The sequence below is a fragment of the Nomascus leucogenys genome, chromosome 2 (assembly GCF_006542625.1).
Source record: "Nomascus leucogenys isolate Asia chromosome 2, Asia_NLE_v1, whole genome shotgun sequence".
Classification (NCBI taxonomy): Eukaryota; Metazoa; Chordata; class Mammalia; order Primates; family Hylobatidae; genus Nomascus; species Nomascus leucogenys.
Window position 1 is genome coordinate 64,495,312 of NC_044382.1, and position 26,365 is coordinate 64,521,676.

Consider the following 26,365-nt stretch of genomic DNA (forward strand, 5'->3'; position numbering starts at 1 on the left):
ACAAGCACTGATTTTGCTTTCAAAATATCTTTTATTGCCAAAGCTGGGGTCACAAATAAAACACTTGCTCCTTCATGACCTCTGCCCCCTGCCCCCCACCACCAGACAATTCCCCAGCCATGGTAAGATGCCTTCTGAACCTGCAATCCTTTTCGCAAAAGACCCCAGTCTTTGCTCCTCCAGGCTCCCGAGGCTGGATGGATCTTCCATTCACAGCTCAATGTGTTCTGTCTGGGGTGGCTTCTCCATTGCCTTCTTGGCAAAGAGGTTGGTCCAGAAAGCTACTTCTTTGTCCTTCAGCTTCTGGGCTTCCTGGGTGTTAGCACCAATCTGCAGGTACCCTTCCTTCTGGTTGTACTCTGGCCAGTGGGGCAGCCCTTCGCCATTGGGGTTTCTGGAAACGAAATCAATAGAATTGCCCCAAAGCTGCTGTGTGTTCCCAACAATCTTCTGAGATGTGCGAGGATGCCCAAGTTATCTCTGTCAAGAGGTTTGTGTATCTCCAGAGATGGGGAGTTCACTATCTCCAGGGGCGGCCTCTCCATTTGTAGAGAGCTCTCATTGTCAGAGTGCTATGGTCACAGGGTCAGAAGTTTGATCACTAGAACCTTAGAAGCTGTCCCTTCCCAATAAGCATGCTCCGACCCCACCCTAACCAGGCATGCTCTGTCTTTGCCAAGAGCCTCACCCATTTCGAGCAAAGTTGGCCCAGAATTTCATCACCATCTTGCTAAGTCTGATCTCCTCTTCTGAGGCACCCTCTGTGGGGAAGGAGAAAAAAAAGCCTTTGTTACTCAAAGTGTGGTCCATGGACCTGCAGAGTCAACATCATGTGCGAACCTGCTAGAAATATAGTCTTGGCACATGCTCCACACTCACTGAGCTGAGGTCTGTACATTTAGAAGATCCTGTTGGATTTGTGTGTACTTTACCTTTGAGCATGGCTGACCTAGGCCTCAGCAATGGGCAAGCATCATTCCATGCACTTTCCCCACCTCCCAGGGTTGCTCTTTCTTGGGTCTTTTCCCTCTCGCTTGCACAAACCCACAATTCATATTCTGAAATATAACAGAACTCAAGCCTCCTAAGTGTGCACAATTGGGACATGCCCAGTGGTGATGGTGTGCCCTGAGCAGCCATGGGGTGAGTCCCATGTGATCTGTAACAGCTGAGAGTTAAGGCTTAGAAGACACTGTGAAAGGATTTTTAAAAATATTGTGTAATATAAACTAAAATTAAAATCCTAACACCCCCAACTCACTGAACAGACCCTTTCTGGGCTAAGGGGAGTCCAGAAAAACGCTAAACTAGTTCCTGCCTGGAAACAGACAGGAGGTCAGACATGCCTCATAATACGCCCTCCCTTTTGTGGTTTAGACACCACCAGCATCAGCAATAAAATAACGGTCATCATTCTGAGAGAACACATTCTTTGTGACAATAAGACACCAAATTAAACACGAGTCCTAAGGCCACGTCGGGCAAGGGTTCAGGCCTACGTCTTTACCCTTAAAGAATCCACTTTGTTCTCACTGCCACGAGGTGCTTCTCTTTCTCTAGCAGCTAAACCAGCACTGGCCTGGAGTTAAGCAAAATGAAAACAATAACAACGGCTGCAGCTGGGATACGCAGACAAACAGAACCCTGACTCGCCAGACTTAACTACCGCTTTGATTGCATAAGAGACTGATTTCAGTAACTTTCTCCAGATAAGAACATCACCAACCATGGACTGGACCTGGCCGGTGTACAGAGGCTGCTCGCTTGCTGGGCTTTGTGTCCTGAGAAGACCTTTGGATTTATAGGCCCTAATTGTAATAAATTTAAATATTAGGTCTCCACCACCAGGTGAACAAGGGCAATGTTACATGCATGTTTGTTTAATATACATGTGTCAGGACTGTCTTCATGAATATCCATTGCTCCCCTGTAACCTGTTGAACATGTATGTTTAGCCAATCCGTTCATATAAACTTCTACCCAACCCCTTCTCATTCGATGAGCCTGTTTCTGGGCTTGGCCAGAGGCACCTTCCCAGCTTGAGGGATGACCACTTTGCTGACTATAAACCATATCAAAAATAAAGTCTCTCCCATTCCAAATTCATACATCCTGTGATTTCTAAATTAGCAATTATTAATTGTATTAAATTTAAACTTTTATGAGGTTTTGTTAGAGACAGAAAGACAGAAACACAAACCGACACACATTAGACCTGACTCAGAGTTAACACCAATTCTAACCTCACCCTCACTCACATTCTCAGCGCTCCTGGGAGAGGGAAATTGACTGATGGCTTCTCAACCTACAGCAGGGCCCTCCATGTGTCCCACCGCCTATCTTGTTGATGACACAGCCCAGGATTCTGAATGTGGGTGGCAGAGGGCATAAGAATACACATCCTCCCTCAGGTGTATTAGAGCAGGAGGAAACTGGGGGACAACCCAATGACATTCAACCCTGTCATAGTGAATCCTGCAGGAGACCCCGCCCACCACCTGTCTTGTTGATGTCACAGAGCATGATTCTGTGTGTCTGTGGCAGAGGGCCCATGAATACATATCTCCCCTCACATGTGTTAGAGCGGGAGGAAGCCGGGGAACAACCCAATGACATTCAACCCTGTTATACAGAATCAGGAAACCAAGACCAAGAGAGGACAAAATTGCTGAAGGCCACCAACCAAGACAGGAACCCAGGTCAGTCTCCTAACTGCAAGCTCACAGACAGCAAGGAGCAATTACCTTTTAAAAATGGGGCCCCAAGGACAGAGAAGAGCTCGTCCCCGTGGTCTCCAATCACTGTCTTGGGTTTCATGTCTGATGAGAAGCTTGGACGGTACTGAAACTCATACATGTAGGTAGGTGCTCCAGCATCTGAGAAGACAAGGATTCACGCACAGTTCATGTTGCCAGACACACTTGGAGGCTACCAAGGTCTCCAGCTCTGCAGGAAGCCTCTGGCTGTCAGCACAGTAGAGAAACAGCATCGCAAGAAAGCTCAGTGACGTGCTCCGGGCTGCATAGCTAGCTGAAGTGGAAGCGGAATTTGAGCCAGATATTTGTTCAATGAACAAATGTTTAATGAATGAATGTGGAAACCCTGGGTCCATTCATTTAAAATAACTGCTGGTGCAGGGACACTGACTCAGCCTCGTAAACCCCTTTGCCTGCTGGCACATTTTTTCACAAGACGTTTCACAAGTGTAACATCTGGTTACACTGGATATAGTTCATTGATAACAGACTCGCATTCATTCACTTGGATGCCATCTCCACCCTGACAGGTGTCTTCTGTTCTGCCTCGGTTTGAGCATTTGCAGTGTTTTTCTCACGCATCCTGAGAAGACTGAAGCAAATCCAAGTTGCTTGTATGAACGCGAGTCTATTTAAGTACAAACATATGCAGAGAGGGAACAATTTGCCTCTTGTGTCTCAGGAATCTGCAGCACTCACTGCTTTATAGCTCACTGTCCCTATGTGTCTTGCTGCCTGCCTGGCCTGGGAGTGTTAGGGTGTTAAGGCAGTAAAGTCCTGGCAGAGAAAAGAAGGGGCTGAGCAAGGGTGACCTTGCCTCTCCCCTGCCCTCTCTCCTGCTCTGTCCTCCTCTCCCACCAACAAAGCTCTCCTGTCCCAGCCCCAAGAAGATGCCAGTTTCCCAATGATTGGCTGATTAGAGACACAGATCGCTGCCCCTTCAGGGTTACCTCCTGGGCAGCCTGGTCCTGTGCCTCAGCGCTTTACAGTTTCCACCTCCTATATAATTTAAAAATCATTTTGAAGATCCATTTTAAAAATCAATTTAAAACATCGCTCATAACTCTACCACAGAGAATGCTTCTTTTTTATTTTAGCATATCTCTCTTTTATGTATATAAACTTGGGATGATATTATATATGTTATTTTGTGATATACTACCATCACTTTTTAAAAACAATTTTTTTTTGTAGAGAAAGGGTCTCACTATGTTGCCCAGGCTGATCTTGAAATCCTAGGCTCTCACAATCTTCCCACCTCAGCCTCCCAAAATGCTGAGAGTGTAGGCATGAGCTACCACCTCCAGCCATCATTTCTTAACATCCTTAAATATTCAGCCACAAAAGGGTTTAACAATGGGAGCTCACGCATCCCTAACCTCATGCCCCACCTGCACATGTCATTTCAATGTGAGAATGAAGAATAATCTATTCACTCATCTTTGTCAGCCTCCTGCCCTGCACTCTCAGCTCAGCAGGAAGCACGCTTGGGAAGAAGCCATCCTTCTGTGGCTCTGTAATCCACCTGTTAAATGGCTGCTTCAAGGTCAAGCAAAACTTGCTAAAAAGAGGGTTTGACCTTGCCTTTACCATTCAAACATTTTCCAAAGGAACTCAGAGTCAACTATAGAGGAAAGAGCTTTTGTGAATGAGGGAACTTATTATAGGCAGCATGCTGCCCAAAACGTACTTTGTCAAACCTTTTTGGCTAAAGCCATTGATATCCATACAATCCCTTCAGTCACAACACAAGTCTTCAGAGGATAGTAGGGCACAGTTTTGGGCAATAACAAATAGGCACAAGAAGAGAAACAGAGACAATGAAAGACATGTCATGAAAGACATGCAAAAGAAAACAGGGTGATGTGCTTCTTTTTGGTGGGGCAAATTGGCAGCATTAACTTTTAACCTTAGTATCCCAAATGAGAAAGGGAATTAAGAAATCCACATTCTTATGCACTGGAATGCAAATTTGCATTATTTGCCAAGAGTTCTAAAATATTTCTATGATCCAGCCTAGTTATTCACTTCTAAAAAGAATCCTAAGAAAATTATTAGACATGTGGTTAGAGACTTATAAACATTAGGTTGAGCTCAATGTTATTGTAGCATCAGAATGTGAGCAGCCAGGCTAAACATCTAATAGCATAGGAATATTAAAGACTATTTAATACAGCGATTTCATGGAATAAGGAACGCTTTGATGAGTTTGTATCAACATTCAGAAAATCTTCACAACATAGTGTTCTATGAACAAAAGCAAAGTATGAAATTGATTTTTAAAGTATATAGGACGTGAAAAATCTTTAGAAGAAAGCACGAAAAAATTTATACCACTTGCCTCCAGGTAGGGGAATTAGGACTGATATCTAGTTTCTTCTGTATGTGTTTCCATATTTTTTGAAACTTTCTGCATATTAACTTTAACATACTAACTTTATGTTCAGAAATGTTGTTTTTATCAAAAAGAGTGAGACACAACAATAAGTGAAAGTTGATAAGATCTGTGTAGTCCTGGCAAAAAAAACCCAACAAACCCTGAACTCGAAGTCATGGGAAATCAGATGAAAAACAGAGGTTCAGTATTGATCAAACTATTGGAAGATGGATTTGGGAACACTATATACAGATCAGACGCAGAGCATGGGGCAAAGCCAAGTTTAAGACAGAACTGATCAACTCCAGTGGTCCTGGTTATAGGGTTTTATCAGGACCCTGTGAAGAAGTGAGAGTTATGAGCACCTGCCCCTTCCTGTGCAAAGGTGTGTCTGGGCACCTGCTAGATCAGCTTTAGCTATAGCTTATGAAGTTTTAAATTTAAAAACCCTTCCAGCATGGTTAGAGAGAGGACATTTCCTGGCTTGCAGACTAGGCGAATGAGAGCTGGAAGAAAAAGAGGAGTCCTGTGAGCCTCCGCCAGTTGGCGCCCAGGAGAGGACACTCCTCTCTAGGTGAGCCCACACATCCCTAACCTCATGCCCCCCCCCCACAGCCTTGCGTCAGTGGTAGAAGGTCCTGCATAGACCCTTCCCTGGCCCTGTGCTTGCGTGTTCCTGCACACACCGAGATAGACAAAAGCCAGCCTCAGACACTGCTATTCTTCAGACCACCTCCCCCACACCCAGCACAGCTCTTCCTTTTGGCCTTCTTGGTCCTGGACAATCCTCTGGATCCTGTGCAGGACTCCCACTCTTTTTCCAGCTCCAATACTTAACAAGCTTGTTTGCAGCCAGCTTGGACCTTAAAAACCTTCCAAGACTCATCTTTCAATATTTGTCCTACAGCAGCCCTAGGTTCCATGATAACTCCAGGCATGGAGCCCTTGAGCAGATGCTGTCAGTGTCTCACCCATATCCCCTCTTCCTGGGCATGTCAGCCTGACTTCCACCTCGAGCATCTTTAGGTCTTGGCAAGAGGCCTTTTTCTGGTCATAAGAGACTACTCTTCCCTGGTGTGCAGCAAGTCAAAGTCACAGGGAATAAACAACTCCTTGCAAGAGCCTTCAACCAATGACAAGTGGAAGCTGGTGGATAAATACCCTGGCTCTCTTGCTGCTCAGATAGGATGCCCCTGAGCGCTGTATTCTCAGTGTTTCCTAGAGTTTCCCAGCTCCAGTTGTCCACAGAGGATACTCCCTTGTCAAGGCATCATGGATTGGATTCCATCTCTTTCCTCTCTCACTTCCCCACTTCCCTACTTCCCTACTGTTGTTATCTGGGATCATTACCGTAAAAAAACCACTTGCCTCTGGATTTTTTTTCTCACAGTCTGCTACTGGCATAAACCAAAATAAGACAGCACCTCATCCCATGCCATATGGAATCAGCCTTTGAGGCCTGACCCTTGGCTTTTTCCAATCTGTCTATGCTGGGAGGTAGGTGGGTCAGATACAGAAGCTGGTGGGGTCCATATCCCTCCCCTGTTCGACCTCTAGGACTTACCTCTGTGGTTCCGGGCCACAATCACAGATGGGACACCGAACAGCACATCCCCCATTAAGTCCAGGAAGAGGTCTTTCTTTTTGACAGGGTCGTCTGTTCCTCCTAAGTACTTCTCAATGGCTTCTGGAATCAGTTCCTTAGGAATGTGCTAAAATAGATCAATAAAGTGACTACCACCCCCTGGTGAGCAATGTAGCTTCTCCAGCCCATCAGGAAGGCCTACCTCAATGGTGAAACCCACGAGTCCTGTGCAACTCCCCGCTAGGGTGGAAAGTGAAGTGGGGAAGGTGAAAAGATGGGGGAAAACCTGAGGCCCCAGTCTTCATTGCTCTATGGAAGCAATGAAGTGGCAAAAATTCATTTTTTTGGCCCCCAAAAAATTCATTTTGCCACTTAATTGCTCTATGATTTGGGCAAGTCCTTGTCCCTCTCTGGGTCTCAGCCAATTCGCATGATTCCTAGACTCTTACAACAAGGGGATAGGACTTCCACAAGAGTGACATGGCTGTCTTCTGGTTCAGTTTCCCTTCGGAGAGTGGATAGCCCATCAACTGTTAAAAAAAAAAAAGTTAAGCATTTATGAATCATTGGGAATTAATAAGAAGAAACAAACTGACCAACCAAACAAACCAATGCAGACTGAAAGTCCTCTAATTTGGGGGGCTTTTAAGGGCATGGGTTTTTACTGAAATGGGCAAAACCAATGAATAAAATGGGCTTATATCCAGAAACTCAAGCATTACAAAAATTACAAAAAAAAAAAAATGGAGAAGCTCTGGCAGTGTTTTGCTGTGTGTGTGTGTGTGTGTGTGTGTTGTGTGTGTGTCTCAGGCTGGGATCCCTACAGTGGTCAGTGACATGCAGAGGGAAGGTGTCTTCCAGGCCAGTGTGGAATAGAGTGCTCTGGGGAAGAGGACGCAGACCTCCCAAGTACTGCCATGTGTCACAGATGACACTGAAAGCCATAGAGCCTGCCTTCGTGGCTTTGGTCTTTGGTATAACCTCTGAAATCCTTCTGAGGGGCGAACTTCATATCTCTTCGCACAAAACAACTCTGCTCAAACCTCTGCACTCAGAGACTCGACCAAACTCTAGCATCACTTCTAGCGGCTTAAGGCCGTGTCCCTAGAATGACCCCAGTATCCTTAACATGCCTGCCTGGGAAGGCTCAACTCTGCCAGGACAATTTACTCTGCTCCAGCCAAAACCTGGAGAGAAGCAGACAGGCCCCTGAACCCAACTAGAGCAGTTACTTTAGAAGCCTGCAATGATAAACACTTTCGCTGCCCTTTGGGATGGAATCTATCACCCAACCCCATTTCCTTGAGGACCTTAGAGCCTTCTCTTTGCAATGCAAACATTCAGAGAGCTCACTCCTGATCTTCCCAGTCCCTTTGTAAAGAGTAGAGCCTGACTTCAGTGGGTTCTTCCTGCAGTCTAATGCATGGCTTCCTCTCCTGAAGACAAGAGAAGTTTGTTTCTGCCGCAGGTGAGCCAGGATGAAGACATCCAGGCGGTCTAGTCACATGGACCAAGTCCCTCTCCACAGCCCACAGTGCCTTTCCCTTTGCACACTCAGCCTTCAAAACAGCGCCAGGGGTTAGTTTTGGGGATGTGAGTCCAATCCATACTGGACTCTTCTTTCCTCTGTGCAATCATGTTACCCAATAAATTCTGTCCTACTGCTTTAATCATGGTCAGCTTTGTGTGTTCTCTACTGGAAGGAGAATGCTTTTTCACTTTTAGAAGTCAATCTTTTTTTCTTCCACTTTTTTATTCCCAATTTTTATTTTAGGTGTGGGGGTACATGTGCAGGTTTGTTACATGGGTAAATTGTGTCTCTGGAGTTTGCTGTATGGATTATTTTGTCACCAGGTATTGAGGATAGCACCTGATTAGGTAACTTTTCCATCCTCACCCTCCCCTGACCATCATCTCTCAAGTAGACCCTGCTGTCTACTGTTCCCTAGAAGTCAATGGTAAATCAAAAGCAGCCACTTTTTTTGAATCTTTTCAATGAGGTGATGGAGAGCATGAGTGATTTATGGGGTAACTATGCCTACCCAGCCCAAAGTGGGAAGCCAGGAAGCCCCCGACTGCCTCTCTGGACTCCTAAGCTCCTTCCCCCCTACCCAGGCCCCCTCAGTTTTCCCATCTGCACAGTTATTTTCTCTACTGGCCCTCCGAGCATAGACACTTCAGGATTCTTCAACAGGAAGACAATCAGAGAGTCTGGGGAGAGGAGATCCCAGGGACCTGATACCCTGGTGACAACTGTGCCCTCCTGGAGAAGGTTTCCATGGAAATGTTAACCCTGCTGAAGGGAACAGCTGCCCAGGACTCAGAGGGGTGCTTGGAGAGGGAAGCACTCCTGGGACCAGAGACGGGAGGGCTGATGGGGGTGGGTGAGTCCCTCCAAGAGACCTGCACCTTCTCACCGTTGGAAGAAACCAGCCAAATTCCTTCTTGTTAAATCCGACGATGTAGGGGACAGTGCGGAACTTCCTTTCAGCTTGAAGCTCCTCGGGTGTTTTTGGCAGCACCACTCCGTCAATCACCGTGGGGGTGTGGGGGTAACTCTAGGGGAGGGAGGAGCAGAGCGCCTGTGATTCCCACCCTAGGTCACAACCATGTCCCCAACTCTGCCTATCTGAGGGTGAGACCAGCACCCTAGACTGGTGTGACTTTGGGCCATGGCTACACACACACAGGGTCCTAACTAAGGAGGGTAGTGTGACTCAGGGGCAGAACTTCAGGCAGAGGCTGACACTGGTCAGGTGTTGAGGAGAGGAAGACATCTTCACTCAGATTGAAATACATGTATTATCTATGTAAATTACATGTCTATATATTTCAATTTGAAGTGCATGCATTTCCCTCTCTGTGTCCACAGTTATTTTCGGTAGTCCCTGCAGTTGCTTCTGACAAAGCTCCCGTGAGTGCTGAATTAGAGAATACAGAGTCATCACTCAAAGGAGAAATACTGGGTTAGATTCGTGCAAACCTCTGGCCACAACATTTTCATCAACCTTCTTTTATGTGTGGGTTTCTGTTGAAAGACACTTTATGTAATACATAAGTCTTACAAAGAATTAATTATAAGTAGGATTATTTTTAATAAAACACCAGCTGGAAAGGCCTTCCCATTTTTGTGTCCCTGGGTAACACGAGTGTAAATTTCCTTAGTTTTCAACCTCACAACAGTGCTGTCCACCCTGCTTTTTAAAAATTCCTTCATCATCTCATGAATCTCCCAATGTAGTTGCTTTTCCATCTTTCCACAGCTCCATCACACACAGTAGGTGTTATTTTAGCACTTCCAATCACAGCCTCACGTATGAACTGGCCAATTTCCTCCTCCTTTTCCTGGATGTGCAGTTTTGTGGATTTTTCAACAACAAATGCACGGCCAGTAGCACTACCCAAGCTTGTCTCACACAGGTGCCTTCCCGGTAAGGCACAGCAGAGCCTGCTTAGCTCAGGAACGCTAGACAGCAGCGCTACTCTTGGGGGCGACTCTGAACAGTGACATCACCACAAAAAGCACAAAAATGCAGAACACATGGCACTAAATAGACCACGAAGAGGACATTTGTTAGCATGAGAGATGAAACAAGAAGACAAGGTTGCCTCGCCGGATCTCAGATGGAACGTGCCCATCATGCAAATCCAGCTTCCCCTGCGCTGTGCCTGCCTGTGTGTGACCATGAAAGTGCCACCCGTATCGATTTGGGGGTTATAAGGACATTTTAGCAAGCAGGTGAATTTTTAAATGCAGAATCCATGATTAATGAGGAGAGATTGTGCTATCTATCTGTATTTAAACAAGAGCTGTTATTGATTCACAGGTGGCTTTGAGGAGGTACCAAACCCTCATCACTCAAGGAGCCTAGACTAGGACATGATTCCCTATTAGAGAGAAAATCATGAATAAAAGAATCAGTGATGAACTCACAGTATATTGATCCATGTCCTAATTTTAGGTTTTACCTTTGATGAATAATTTTTATATGGTCACAGATTAGAGAGAGCCCGACTCATGTGTTCCCATCAGGGCAGCTGGTTCTGGGTACACTTACATTTCATACTTAGTAACAGTGGTGTTAAAAACAGAGCATGGACGTTGAAACCAGATTAACTGGATCTGAAGCCTGGTTCTGCTACTTACTGGCTGGGAGTTTCACCTGTTTGGGCCTCATTTTTCTCATCTAAGAGGTGAGTTATTGCGAGGATTAAATGGCTGAATGCATGCAAAATACTTAGCGCAGCACCTGGTGTCTGGAAGGGCTGAATAAATGTTAGGTATTACTTGTTAGCAGTGTTGCTGCACGTCCCTCTCATAGACCCCAGTCCTCTGTGCCATCTTCCCAGCTCCATGCCCCATGGGCTGTATTTCCCTCCTGGATATCAGATGCGACTGGACAATTCCTGGCTTTTTTGAGACTCTATGGCTTCCGGGACCTTTGATCTGCTCTACAAAAGCCAATGAATGACGAGCTAGTTTGGGCTGCCTGGGGGAAATGTTCTGTGAAGTGGACCAGACCCAGCTGGAGAAGCCGCAGGCCCTAATCCAATATGGCTGACAATACAGAACAGGACTGGGGTGCAAGTCCGGCCTCCTTGAGGGGCTGTGCAGTTCAGGCAGGGCTGCCCTGAGAGGCCAGCAAGAGGAGCAGCCCCTCTGGAAGGAAGATGCAGGGCAGGCTACGTGGAGGAGGCGCTGCCCGCCTGCAGTGGGCTCTGGGCAGTGAATGGTAGTGACAAGTGAGGAAAGGAGTGAGAATTTCTAAAGAGTGGGAATCACATGAGCAAAAGGACACAGATGTAACTATGCAGGGTAAATTCCAGAAACACCCAGGAGTTCTGGGCTTGGAGAAATACCGTGGGGGCAGGTTCTAGAGGGAGGGACAGGTGCAGAGCCTACCTTCTGCACAGTCTGGCACAGTGCGCACGCAGGTGTGTTTTGAGGGACTAACTCCATGAAGGGAAGGGAATTTGTCTCATAAGGAAGGTCAGGCTTTTAAGAAGTGGGGGTGACTTGCTCTAACTCTGTTAAGGAAGGCTAGTCTGGCTGCACCATGAGACATGTAATTGGGGAGAGGATGTGAAGTAGAAAAGGATAAAAGTTAAGGAGAGAGACAGGATTGCCCCAGTTGGGTGGCAGCCAAGTGGGAAGACTGCCATCAGCAACAATGACAAGGGATTGTTGTCCACTTAGAGTTTTCAAGTGGCTGCCCTGTGTGGGTATGACCTTGCTTCTGTCAGAAAACTCAGGACATCCTCCACTCCTCTCCCTTTCTTACCCCTTGCATTCTGTCCATCAGCGAATCCTCTCAGCTACTCCTTCAAAAATATCCAGACTCCAACCACTCCTCCCATCCCCACTACTATAGCCCTAAGCAGCCAGGAGCCCTTGCCTGAATTATGGCAATGCTGAACAGCCCCTCAGCTGTTCAACTGCATCCACTCTGCCCGTTTCCTACAGTCTATTTGAACACCAGGGGCAGAGACCTTTGTGAAATCTAAGATCATGTGACTCCTCTGTTCAAAACCTCCAAAGGCTTCCCATCTTGCTCCGAATCCAAATGCAACTACTTTAAACGATCCCTCTCCCACTTCCCATTACCTCTTTAGCCTCAAGCCAGTCTGTCCCCACACTCGGTCTTCTCCAGCTCGACCTGCCACATCCGTCAGGGTCTTTGCAGTGGCTGTTCCCTCTGCCTCGAATAGGTTTCTCCAGGTTTCCTGAGAGCTGGCTTCCTGCCTCCTACAGAGCTTGGCTCAAATGCCACCTTCTCATTGAGCCTTCCCTGATCCTGCTACTTAAATTGAAACCACCCAGAAACTCTATCCCCTAATGCTGCACACCATCAAACAGAATACATACTTGATTTGCTTTTTTATTGCACTCTCCCTGCACTGTAATGGAAGGTCCCAAGAGGGCAGGGAGTCTTTCTTGTTTTACTCCTATATCACCAGCTCCTAAACAAGTCCTGGCACATAGGAAGTGCTTATTAAGTCTTTGCTGGATGAATCTCATGTACGCCACCCATGACCATTTAGGAGAGTGCTGTGACCTCCAGGCAGGCAGCAGAGAGGACAGGATTGTAAGATGCTGCAGAGGTGATGTCACCAGAAACTGTCAACCCACTGGGAGGTGGGGATGGGGGTGAGGAGATCTGGAGGATACTGTTGGAGATTCCTGTGTGCTGGGACGAGTTGAGTGTCCTTGGACTGAGATTTAGGCTTCCCCTCTCCATGCCTAATCATCCCTGTTATCTCTGCCTCCCGAGAGTGGAAGGTTCTGGTTCAACCTCCTCCCATAGTGCCATTTTGGGGAGCAGAAAATGTAAAAAAGAAGGAGTGGGCAGAGCCCAGGGCACACAGAGGTGATGCCTGGGAGCACTGGACTGGGAGTCAGGAAAATGGGTTCCAGGCCAGCCACTAGTCTTCCTGGCTGTGTTACCCAGGTAAGTCACTGCCCCTCTCTGGGCCTCAGCATCAAGCACACAGGAGTTACTATAATTACCCGAGAGGGGATTCTTTCACTCATAGTTAATTGCAGCTTAAAGGTGCTAAGACTCAAAACCTGCAATTGAGAAACAAAAGGTCCTTACCTCTCTGGGGTCTCCATGTAAGTCCAGAGTTAAGAAATTCTGTGAAGACAAAGGCAGAGGATGTGGGTGACAGGCTTCCCAGGAGAACACTGAGCTGAGCGAGCGGACAACAGAGGGGTCAGTTTCTCCCTCCTGGTGACAAGCTGGCTGGGCCCAGAGGAAGTGGGCAGGACTCTGGCTCTGCTGGGTCTGAGCACAGGGTGAAGGTGTAGAACCGAAGAGTGGGCACCAGCACGGGAAGGATGGGCCAGGAACTGTGAGCCAGCATTGCTAGAGCTCTGGATAGGACACCTGCTTTTGGAGCCTGCCCTGTCCCCCATCCCTCTCCCCTTCCTGTTCCCCAGGGAAGAATACCCCCATTCTTTTTCAGGGACCTCTTTCTTTCCCTATCACTCCATGAATTCAGGCATCTATATGTGCCCTGGGGTGCTCCATCTCCCTGATCAAGGATATTAGCTCAGGGATAGGTATACATCCATGTCAATCCAATAGAGTTTACCCCGGAACTTTTGCAGGAATTGTTTGCAGAGAGGGTTTCTAAGTAGATAGGATATAACTCTAGAGCGCTGTTGTCTTTAACCTTCCCAGAAGATAGATCTGCCTAAGAGTGAAGCCAACACACAGTTGTGCAAAGCTGAATGATAGAGAATGGTAGATTCTCAATAACATCCTATAGGCATCTGGACCCACCCATGCCTGAAACTCTCAACTACTGAGTTTTTCAGTTAACACAAGGATGTTATTCCAATGCATTCCTTTTTCCATTCAAGGCACCTTGGGGGAGTTTTCTCATCTCCCATTAGACAGCTTTGACTCATACAACTCACTGAAACTCACCCTACCCCATGCTTCTCTTTGGTCTGTGTTCACGAAGATTGCAATGATTGTATCGCTGCACTGTAGCTCACATGTCTGGCCTGTTCACAGGAAGTAACCAGTGCAGGTCTCTCCATTAAGGATTGTAGTCCCACTAGCCAGGAGTGTGTGTGTGTGTGTGTGTGTGTGTGTGTGTGTCTGTGTGTGTGTTTGTGTGTGTCTCTGTGTCTGTGTGTTTCTCTGTGTGTGTGTCTGTGTGCGTGTTTGTGTGTGTGTTTGTGTGTCTCTCTGTGTGTCTGTGTGTGTGTGTTTCTGTGTGTGTCTATGTGTGTGTGTCTGTGTGTCTGCATGTGTGTGTACTGGAGGCAGTGGGTAATCATGGATATGCTTCCACAAGATCTTAGAAAATCTCAGCAGGATGTCCCAGGATCTGAGGGCTGGATATTCCCAAAGTTACCAAGTTTTTCCTTTTAAGCTGGGTCCTCTGATGCCACATGCAGAATTGCTGGAATATTTGCCTCCTTCCAGGCATTAGAAAACAGTTGTGCTTTAATTCCTTGAACACTTTTGTCATTTAGAGCCTGAACCAAGACCTAAGCTCCAAGACCTCGTTGGACTCAACCCATGGAAACACAAGCAGAGTCCAGTGGTAGAGGCCGGCCCTGGGACCCAGGAGTAGCCTCAGGTCCAAGAAGGGAGTCCAGGGATCAGGCTACTCCTGAGCTTGGAATTCACACCCGTCTCCCTCAAAGGGAATAGTTCCCAATGGCCCTGGGTGCTGTGTCATCTGGGTGTTTGTCCTGCTGGGCTTCTCTGTGATGAGAGACTGCCACGGTCGTCCATTAATCATAAACCTCCCGAAGTCCTAATATGTGAGGACAGCAGGAATGGCAGAAGATATTATAGACCCACAGGTGTGGGTTCTGTGTCCCACAGTGTTGTCTCTGACTAATTGGAACTGTGACATGAGTCAATTACAAAATTTATCTGTCTCTGTTACGTCTGTTAAAATGGGCACAATGATCTCAAAGCTGAATTTCTCAAGAAAGATAAGGTGGAGTCAGGGTTAAGGGCATGAACTCCCCAATTCTGCTGTCTGGTCTCAAATTCGGCTCGTCCACCTTCTCTGTGAAGCATCCCTGATGACTATAATGAATGCTTCCCCTCTGTGCTACCACCATACTCAACCTGCGAAGTATATGAATGTGTTTCTCTTTGGATAGTTCCTTGTGAGCAGGGACTGTGTACACGCCATGTCTGTTTCACTACCTCTAACACCCACCCCTACATACTTAGCATGGATGGATGGGTGGATAAATGGAGGGATGGATGGGTTCGCTAATAGCTGGAGTACAGTGGAATTGGATGGATACATGAATAGATGGGTGAAAACTAACAGATAGGTGATAACTGGATTGTTGGTTTTGGAGGAATGGGTGATACAGTTAAGATACATGGTGGCTGGATGATGCATGAATGGCAGATAGATTGAAAATAGATAAATAAAAAGTTATATTCGGCAGGGCGCGGTGGCTCACGCTTGTAATTCCAGCACTTTGGGAGGCCGAGGTGGGCGGATCACCAGGTCAGGAGATCGAGACCACGGTGAAACCCCGTCTCTACTAAAAATACAAAAAAAATTAGCCGGGCGTGGTGGCGGGTGCCTGTAGTCCCAGCTACTTGGAGAGGCTGAGGCAGGAGAATGGCATGAACCCGGGAGGCGGAGCTTGCAGTGAGCCGAGATCGCACCACTGCACTCCAGCCTGGGCGACAGAGTGAGACTCTGCCTCAAAAAAAAAAAAAAAAGTTATGAACAGGTTGATATTAGATTGATAAAAAGATATCAGTGAATTGGATGGATTAGTGAACAGATAGATGCATAAGATAATAGTAGATGGATTAATGATTGAGTGGACGGATGACTATCCTAGAATGACAACTGAGTTAGTCTCAGAAAATCTAGAAAACTGGACCACCACCAGGTCTAATACAGACAGTTTCTAAGTCAACCAAGATAAATTGTGACAGCTTTCTGAAAATCTTTGAGCTTAATATCTCCATCCTCCAAATTCAGGATGATGGTGTCCCCTGGGAATATGTACTGTTTAGTTTCTCAAAAATACATCTGAAAACAAGAATGGCAAAATATTAAATTTTGGTCAAATAGTAAATTTGGTCAATTTTTTATCATGTTATTTTTGGACTTTTTTAAATATTTGTGTCATTTTTTCAATAAAAAATGACAAATTGGATTCCCCATTCAGATACTGAGACTCCTGAGACTTGAGAAATTGTCCCAGGTAACTGTCCCAGGGCAAGAGGACCGCTGAAATGAAGAAGTCTGGGACCAAGTTTACAGGGTTTGGGCTACGGGAACAGGCAACCTACCATTTTCAACGTGGTCTCCAACAGCTCCTCTTCCGTCTTCTGTCGCAGGCAGTGAACCATGACAGCTGAGTTGGTGGTTTCACACCCAGCAGTGTTAGCAATTTGCTGCAAAGAATACAGGCAACAACAGAGTTCAAGAGCGAAGTCCCTTCCCTCCATCAATGTGGAAAAAGATGTTCTATCCTAAGCCTGACTTGTACAAGTGGCGGGGGGCAGCAGAAGAAACTCTAGACCCACATGTGTGGGTTCTGGGTCCCACAGAGCATTGCCTCTTTTACTAATCTCAATTGTGATATGAGCCAATTACCCAGTCTCTTATCTCTGCTAACTTATCTTTATTAAAAATGGACATAATCATCTCAAGCTGAATGTGTCAAGAAAGGTGAGGTGGAGCTGGGGTTGAGACGATGGAATCTTGAATTTACTTGTCTGCTTTCAAATCCTGGCTGCTCCACTTACCAGCCATTAGGCCACAGGCAGTCCAGCTGGTTTCTTTGGGCTTTGGTTTCTCCACCCATGGATGGGAATAATGACTGCACCTACCTCATGAGTTAATACATGTGGGAGAGTGCCATGTCTCCCACGCAATAAACATGTGCAGAATTGCAGGAGGCCTAGATAAGATGATTCCCACAGAGGCACTTCAGAAAGTAGCGAATGTGCTTTAAAGGTGAATTCTAAAGAAAAACAGGGTGTTGTCCCTTGCAAGACATAGATGGGGTTTCTCAGCTGAGTGAGGCGTCTGTGGCACAGCCAGGAGTTTCCACCTGCACATTTGTGTACTAGAGTTCCAAGCAGTAATCAAACATGACTCTTTAGGCCACATGTCAGCAACGTGCCCATCAAAGATCAAATAGTAAATATTTGAGGCTTTGTGGGCCACGTGGTCTCTGCTGCAACTTCAATACTGCTGTTGGCATGAAGCACAGCTAGAGACCTGAGGTAAATGAGTGTCACTGTGTTCGAGGAAAATTTCCTTTATGCACAGTGAAATTTAAATTTCATATAATTAAAAAAAGTCATCCTTAGCTCAAGGGCCATGCAGGCATAGATCCAGATTTGGCCATGGGCGATGGTCTCTGCACCTTTGTCCTAAGTCAAGCCACAGAGTAACAACAATTAATACACCAAGAACCTCTCTTCATCTTTAAAAAAATGTAGAAAATATAAAAATAAACAAAGCCCTCCTGAGGGAGAGGCTGCCTTCTGCCTGTCGTGGGCATTGGGGTCAGTCTGCCCAGCACACTCTGGTTTCCTTCTTTTCTAAGAGTCCAGGGACATTGAAGCAAAGATGGGACAGTGAGCCTCTCTCCTAAGTGACCTGGAATCGGGGTGGAGAGCTGCTAATGTAAAAACGCTCATTTTTCACAACAGAAAAGACAGCCTGACTACTTTCTGGAACCAAAGGAGAGTCCTTAAGCTCAGGGGCAGATCGGGTGCTCATGCAGACTGGAAGCAAAGTGCAGCCAGAAAGAAAGGCACAGAGGGAGAGCAGGCAGGCTCCATGGTCAGGGAGCCAGGGCAAGTGCACATGTCCCCAGAGCCCCATGCAGGATCTCGGACAGACTCAATGCCCAGTGTATTTCTCGAACAAATAAACAGGGACAGGGAGAAGTAGACGGTGAGAGAGAGAAAGACAGACAGACAGAGAGAAAGAGACAGAGAGAGAGAACAAGAGTAACAGAGTCTAGGATTCCCATCATTTTGTAATTTCTGCTTCCTGTTTTTTCACAAAGCCCATCCTCCCAGATCTCTGTTTCCTTGAAAAATAAATTCTCCTTTTAAAAAGATTTTGGGACAAGGTCTTGCTTTGTTGCCCAGGCTGGAGTGCAGTGGTGGAAACACAGCTCACTGCAGCATAGACCTCCTGGGCTCAGGTGATCCTCACACTTCAGCCTCCCATGTAGATGGGCTCACAGTCTTGCACCACCATGCCCAGCTTAATTTTTTGTTTTTTTGTAGAGACAGGGTCTCACTTTGTTGCCCTGGCTGATCTCTAACTCCTGGGCTCAAGCAAGCCTTCCGCCTCTAACTCCCAATCGCTTCAGTGATTCTAGGAGAACATCAGCTAGAACCCATGGCAAGAATGACCCCTGAGAATTCAGGAACACAGAGCCAAGGGGGCGGGGGCGTCCAGTGGGAGACCTACCTCAGCCAGGGGCTTGACGTCGCCCCCCTCCAGCAGAACAGGAGTGAGGGCCACATCACTCTCAGAAATTACAGGCATGAGCTACCACACCTAGCCAATCCTCCTTCTTGACTTCAGTCTGGTCAGTGGGCAACTGTTGCTTATAACCAATGAATTCTAAAAATATTCTCAAAAATTCTAAAAATTCTTGGCATCCCCATTTTCTCTCCTTCAATGTACCAGCCCTTTAAGTTTGACTGCTTTCCCCAAACAAGCTCTCAAAGCTACCAAATTCCTCCACGCCACTGGCTCCAGTGGGTGATCCTCAGCCTAGGTCTGGATTCCTATCGATCACCTCTTCTTTGGCTTCCAACCACTCTCCAGATGATGACACAATCCTTGCCAGGGTCCTGTGCAGGGTGGCCCCTCCCAACGTCCCCTCTCTCAGGACTCGCCACGCTCCCCCAGCTCTCCCTGCTCTGGGCGTGTCAGCCCTGTCTCTCTCTCTCCCTCGTGATTGGGATGCATCCTCCTGCCACAGGACACGTGCACGTGCTGCTCCCACTCCCTGGACATTCCTTGCTCCTGACTCATTGGTCACTTTTCCAGCAAGCCTTCCCTGGTAACGTCTTCCAGCCCCAGGACTCAATGCTTCCTTTAGATTCTGCTGTGGCAGCAAGTACCTCGCCTTCACTGCTCTTGTCATAGGTGACACTTTCTAGTTGTGTGATTCTGTAGCTATTAATCTATTTCCTACATTATAGCAGAAGCTTGGAGAGGGAGTTAGGTGTCTGGCTAGAATTCAGAGCCACATAGGGCCATGTAGTATCCATGTCCCCTCCACATGGACATCTGGCTTTGGGCCAAAAATGACCTCTGCACACCTCTTCTTTTTGCCTTCCCTTACTCACTTACTTTTGTTGTGTGAACAAATGAATCAATGAGTGAATTCTCCAGGAGCCAACCCTGGTTATCGGGTGCTCAGTGTGGAACCACTTCAGGGCTACAGCCCACAAGTGGGTCCACATAACTCAGACCCTGAGAGACATAAGACACCCTCACTGCCCAACATGGCACCAGGCCCTGGCACATAGGAGGAGTATGGTCACAGACAGGGCACTGTACTGGCTGTCTAGGCCCATGAGCTGGAGTCTCAGCTCTGACCTGATCACCTGCTGCCCTCGGAAAATCCCTTCCAAGCCCTGTGTCAATTTGCTCGGCTGTGAAACTGAGAGGTTGGGTGTCTCCTCACACTTCCTGCTCAGCTACTGGTAGGGCTTCAGTGGTTCTAGGAGAACATCAGCTAGAACCCACAGCAAGAGTGACCCCTGAGGATTCAGGAGCACAGAGCCAAAGGGGTGGGGGTGTCGAGCAGGAGACTTACCTCAGCCAGGGGCTTGATGTCACCCTCGTCCACTAGAGCAGGAGTGAGGGCCACACCACTCTCAGAAATGGCCCGGTGGAAGAGATTCTTGGACAATGGAGAGAAAATCTGGCAGCAGAATGGAGGGGAGGAGAGTTCATGTTCGGGGTGGGGTCAGTTACTCGCTCGCTTTTCCAGACTACATCCACCCCAGCTCTGCCCTGGCCCATTCCCCTGAGATCCTGGGGCTCAGTGGACACGACGGCCACTCAACTCACTTGACCTGCTTGCCAGGCTCACCTCCCACCCAAGAGAACCTCCCACCCACGAGAACCTAAGTGGGATCGGGACAGGGCACAGGGCAGGGACATAACAGGAGGTGTGTGGCAGCCGAGCCTAACCAACAAAGGTATTGGAAAGGCAGCTTAGCATCTCCTAGCCACAACTTCCAATTCAGCACCTCCATTACTCAGGGCTTATCTTAAAAAACGATCCTGGAGGCACACAAAGATTTCTGCCTCTGCTGTTTACAATGGTACACACTGGACATAACCCAAGGGTCCAATATTATGAGGTTGAGCAAATAAATGGTTTTTCATTCTTATCGTGGAATACTGTGCAACTGTAAAATATACTATTAAGGGACAACATTTAATATTTAGTAAAGTATTCATGTTGTATTATAATATTCGGGAAAGTACTTTCGTAAATAAAAATGACAAAGATTGATAATAGATGATAGATCTATTGACAGGTAGATGGATGGATAGATGGATGGACAGATAGCTGTAAAGTCATGGAAAAGAAGACCAGAAAAATCCATGTCAAACTGAGCACAGTGACTATCCCTGTGTTGTAGGATTGTAGATGGCTTTTGTCTTTCTTGGGCTTATCTGTAGTTTTCCTTTTTCTCTACTTTAAAAAGTATAAAAATGTTTTCCTCTGCGTATTCAACTACAAAACCAACACAGGATTGAAGACTCCAGTAGTGGGCTGACCCTCTGCCCACCTCCAGGCAGGCGGAAGGCTTCCTACAGCTCCTGGCACTTCTAATCGGCTTTTTGATCCCAGCTCTCCCAGTGTCTCCCGCACCCAATCCCCCACCCCAGCAGGACTCCTCACACCCCCAGGTTGTGTCTGTGTCCCACAACCCCTGCCCCATCCCTCCTTATCCCCGGCTCCATCCCTCCTTCCTCTCACCTGCCTACCCTAGCTCACCTGGCCTCTCAGTCGCAGAGACTGTTGCCTCCTTCTTGGGCATGAACCAGCCATCAGACCACCCCAGAGGAATCCCCAGCCTGCTCAGTGTCCATGTCCCCTCCACATGTAGATCTGGCTTTGAGCCAAACAATACCTCTGCCCACCTGTTTCTTTGCCTGCCCTTACTCATAATTTATGCCTATCCCTACTTCCCAAGAGAAGGGAAGTGAATCCTCATATTAAAATGAGTGGGAGAGAGAGAGAGAGAGACAGAAAGAGAGAGAGAGAGAGCTCAGCCAAGTTAGAAGAGAGGAATGCCACCATTGCAGGCTACAACTGGAGATTCATATGGCCCCGGGACACTAAGCTGAGCCCTGAGCTTCCTGGGGACCAAGAAGAGCTTGGTCTTTAGCTTTCCTGATGCTGGACACTGAGTAGGGTCAGTCCTGAATCCAGGTATTGTAAGCAGAGGTGTGCATAGCTGGATTGACAGGTGTCCAAGAGGTCTCATCAGCATCACATCAACAGTGGGGTTGGGCCCGGTGCAAGGAACACTCACAAGAACAGAGACACTTTCTGCTCCCGATGACTCTCCAAAGAGGGTCACAGAGCCTGGGTTTCCTCCGAAGCTGGCAATGTTGTCCTGGACCCAGTGCAGGGCAGCCAGCTGGTCCAGGTGACCCCAGTTCCCCCGGCTGTGTTCATCTCCTGTGCTGTGAGGAAGAGAACAGGTTGAGAGTGGGGAGCAGAGATGTGATGGCAGGACCTTCAGGACAACAGATGGGGCTGGCGGCTCTCAACAAGCGCCAAGGTGGGTGGATCATGAGGTCAGGAGATCGAGACCATCCTGGCTAACACGGTGAAACCCCGTCTCTACTAAAAATACAAAAAATTAGCCAGGTGTGGTGGCGGGTGCCTGTAGTCCCAGCTACTCTGGAGGCTGAGGCAGGAGAATGGCATGAACCTGGGAGGCAGAGCTTGCAGTGAGCCGAGATCGTGCCACTGCACTCCAGCCTGGGTGACAGAGCGAGACTCCATCTCAAAAAAAAAAAAAAAAAAAAAAAAAAAAAATAGAAAAATAAGGCTGGGCTTCATCCCATTACTGGGTATATACCCAAAGGATTATAAAATATGCTGCTATAAAGACACATGCACACGTATGTTTATAAAGACACATGCACACGTATATTTATTGCGGCACTATTCACAATAGCAAAGACTTGGAACCAACCCAAATGTCCATCAATGATAGACTGGGTTAAGAAGATGTGGCACAGATACACCATAGAATACTATGCACCCATAAGAAAGGATGAGTTCATGTCGTTTGTAGGAGCATGGATGAAGCTGGAAACCATCATTCTCAGCAAACTGTCGCAAGGACAGAAAACCAAACACCACATGTTCTCACTCATAGGTGGGAATTGAACAATGAGAACACTTGGACACAGGAAGGGGAACATCACACACCGGGGCCTGTTGTGGGGTGGGGGGAGGGGGGAGGGATGGCATTAGGAGATACACCTAATGTTAAATGACGAGTTAATGGGGGCAGCACACCAACATGGCACATGTATACATATGTAACTAACCTGCACGTTGTGTACGTGTACCCTAAAACTTAAAGTATAATAAAAAAAGAAATATTCCATTGTATGTATATGCCACAATTTATTAATTCATTCACCTGTTGATAAGTATTTGGATTTTTCTGGCTTGGGGCTTTTTGAATAAAGCTCACATGAGCATTTGTGAATATATATTAGTATATTTCTTTCTGTGCATATACACTTCCATTTCTCTTGGTTAATGTGAAATCCCTGGGTGAGATGGTGTTTACTAATTACTTAGTAATTATGAAACCCTTTTCCAAATTGATTGTACCATTTTGTATTCCCACTACATAAGAGTTCCAGCTGCTTTACATCCTAATGCTTGGTATTGTCAACCCTTTTAATTGTAATCATTCTAATTGTTTTGCAGTGGTATATAATTGTTTTTAATTTATATTTCTTGTGATGGCTGATGATGATGAGCATTTTGCATGTATTTGGTCATTTCTATATACTCTTTTGTGAAATGTCTATTCAAATCATGTGCACATATTTTAAATTCAGGTTCTTCATCCTCTTATTATTTGGTTGCAAATATTCTTTTTATATTATCTTCTTTTATTTTCTTAATGATGTCTTTTGAAGACTAGATGTTTTTTATTTTAATGAAGTCCAGTTTATAATTTTTATTTTTTATACCTAGTGTATTTTGTGTATCGTATAAGGGAACTTATCTTACCAAAGGTAACAAAGGTCCTATATTTTCTATAAAAATTTTCTAAATTTTCGTTTTGCATTTAGGTGTATGGTCCATTTTGAGTTAATCTTTGTCTATGAAGTGAGGTATGGGTTGAGGCTTTCTTAAACCCTAATTATCTTTTGGTTACAGTTATTTTTTTTCTGAACTGTGTTCAGAGAATATCTTCCGTATAATTTCAATTTGTTAGAATTTGTTAAAACTTCATTTGTGGCCTATCATTATCAATTTTGATAAATGCTCTATGTACATATGAAAAGAATGTATGTTCCATAGCTACGGGTTACAATGCTGTTCAAATGTTCTGAATGTCTACTTTTTTTATTGCTTCATCAGTTATTGAGAGATTTGTGTTAAGATTTTCTCCCATGATTGTGGATATGCTTGATTGGTTTTTTTAGTTTAGTATGGTTTTGCTTTAAATATTTTGAAGGCTTTTTGGTTAATAATCTGTCATTTAGAATATTGTGTCTTCTGGTGGATTAATTTTTTTATCATTTGTAGTGTCTTTTATCTCTAAGTAAATGTTTTTACCTACATTATCTAAAAAAAAAAGAAAATATGGCACATATACACCATGGAATACTATGCACCCATAAAAAAGGATGAGTTCATGTCCTTTGTGGGAACATGGATGAAGCTGGAAACCATCATTCTCAGCAAACTATTGCAAGGACAGAAAACCAAACACTGCATATTCTCACTCATAAGTGGGAATTGAACAATGAGAACACTTGGACACAGGCTGGGAAACATCACACACCAGGGCCTGTCATGGGGTGGGGAAGAGAGGAGGGATAGCATTAGGAGATATACCTAATGTAAATGACGAGAACGGCTGCAGCACACCAATATGGCACATGTATACATATGTAACAAAGCTGCACGTTGTGCACATATACCCTAGAACTTAAAGTATAATAAAAAAAAGAAAAAATCCAAAAAAAAAAAAAAAGGAATAAGGCTGGGCTTCAGCATCTCTGAGACCCTTCCTTGCCTTGCTACAGTTGTGATGTATGGTTCTGTATTCATTCAACTGGCAACTATTTACTGAGCATCTACTGTATGCCTGACACTGTCCTATGAGCTACAGCACATCAGAGAGCAAAAGGCAAAACCTGTGATGACACTGAGCTCCCACTACAGATCACAAGCAGATAAGCAGATATATAAAGAGAATATAATGATGTCAGGTAGTGAAAGTGCATTGAGGAAAATAAAATGGAGTACAGAAGAAACAGGGGTGGGACAGAGGGTGCTATTTCAGATCACAACCAGGGAAGGCCTTTTGGAGGCAGCGGCATTTAAAGTCTTGGAGGTAAAGACCTTCATAAAACAAGCACAACGAGCATATGAGCCTTGCAAATACCCAAAGAAAGGAATTCCAGGCAGAAGAAAAAGCAAGTGCAAAGGCCCTAGGGCCCAGTGAAAGAAAGTGTGAGTCAGGAGGTGCAGCTAGAGAGAGCCCTGGGGCCCTGGTAAGAACTTTGGCTGTCATGGTAAGGAACATGGGAAGCCCCTGCAGGGTTTTGTGCAGAGGCATCGCATGATTCAGTGCACATGTTAAGTGATCGCTCTCGGTACTGTGCAACTCAGCCTAAGTATAAAAGTGGCAGAGATCTGAAAGTAAGCCTTAAGATCATAATCAAGGTGAGAGACAGAGAGCTTTGGCTGGGGTAGGAGCCAGGGAGAAGGTGCGAAGTAGTGGATTCTGAAGGTGGAGCCAAGAGGGTTGTGAGAAAAGAGAGTCCAGGCTGCCCATGAGGCCTTCTCCTGAGCCCCCAGGAGGATTCGGCAGCAGCAGCTGAGTGGAGGCGCGGTGGGAGGAGAAGGGGGTCTCTGCTGGGGAGGGGCAGTGGGAGTCAAGGATTCAGCTTGTCCCTGGGAAGAGTGGGGTGACCTTTCGACAGCCAGGGGCGGGGAGGAGGCAGAGAGTGACGCCTGTGGGCTTCAAAGGTGAGGTGGGCTGGAAACAGGGGCTCTGGGCTGCTCCCTGGGATCACTGGGAATTACTAGGGAGGGAGAGGGAGACAAGAGAGGCCTGTGGACGGGAGGAGGGGGGACCAGGAAAGGGGCTGGGAAGGAAGCATGTCACAGAAGCTGAGCGGCCATCTGCTGCTGCTGGGAGGTCCTGAGAGGTTCAGTGGAGAGCAGAGGGAGATCATTGATGACCGTGATGAGACCAGCTGAGTGGCGTGTTCAGGAAGAAACCTGACTGGCATGGGTGGAGGAGACACACGGAGGAGAGGAAGCGGAGAGAGATCACGAAGCAGCTTTATTGTAATGGGGAGCAGAGTCACAGGCTGTGGCTGAAAGGGATGAAGGTGATACAGCCAAGACTGGCCTGGGATGCCTTGTTGATGGGTAGACCAGAACCCATCCTCCATCTCCCTAGGCCTTCTCATCAGTGAGTGGAATCCCTCCCACAGCCCTCACATCACTCACTCGGGATTGGGGTGCTGGGATGGCCACACTAAGAAAAGGTTCATAGTAATTGCACCTTGAAGGAGATCTGACTCCTGTCCCCATGGAGATCTGATGAGGAGGACTCCATCCTTGCTTCCTGCACTTGCCAGATTTCAAGCAGAAAATGGGGTGAGTGGGCCCCAACACTCCACCAGGAAGGGGCCAGATGCTCCCACACCCCACCTTCTGCAGACCCCATTCCTTCACCCACAACATGCCCTGAGCTCCCTCTGTGACTCTGCCCCTTCCCTCCTTTCCATGAGAAGTCAGATGTGTCAACCTTCAACAGCTGGGCTGCCTGCTAGCTGCCATGACAGAGAAATGCAATGTGTGGGAGCAGCACAGATGAAAAGGGGATGAGTCTTTCAGTGGAGGTAACT

General features: G+C 46.6%; 1 protein-coding gene across 2 annotated transcripts in view; it reads right to left on the reverse strand.

Annotated features, from left to right (window-relative positions):
* Positions 1-210: 210 nt before the first annotated feature.
* Positions 211-26,365, reverse strand: part of LOC100599005 (liver carboxylesterase 1) — a 33,733-nt gene continuing 7,578 nt past the window's right edge. For both annotated transcript variants that reach the window (XM_012505076.2, XM_003263062.4), the window contains exons 5-14: positions 21,769-21,922; positions 20,031-20,138; positions 16,519-16,623; positions 13,315-13,353; positions 9,136-9,276; positions 7,168-7,248; positions 6,698-6,845; positions 2,745-2,876; positions 689-761; positions 211-394 (exon numbers count right to left, since the gene is read on the reverse strand). In XM_012505076.2, the coding sequence (XP_012360530.1) occupies positions 211-394; positions 689-761; positions 2,745-2,876; positions 6,698-6,845; positions 7,168-7,248; positions 9,136-9,276; positions 13,315-13,353; positions 16,519-16,623; positions 20,031-20,138; positions 21,769-21,922 (1,165 nt within the window). The remainder of the gene's footprint in view (positions 395-688; positions 762-2,744; positions 2,877-6,697; positions 6,846-7,167; positions 7,249-9,135; positions 9,277-13,314; positions 13,354-16,518; positions 16,624-20,030; positions 20,139-21,768; positions 21,923-26,365) is intronic.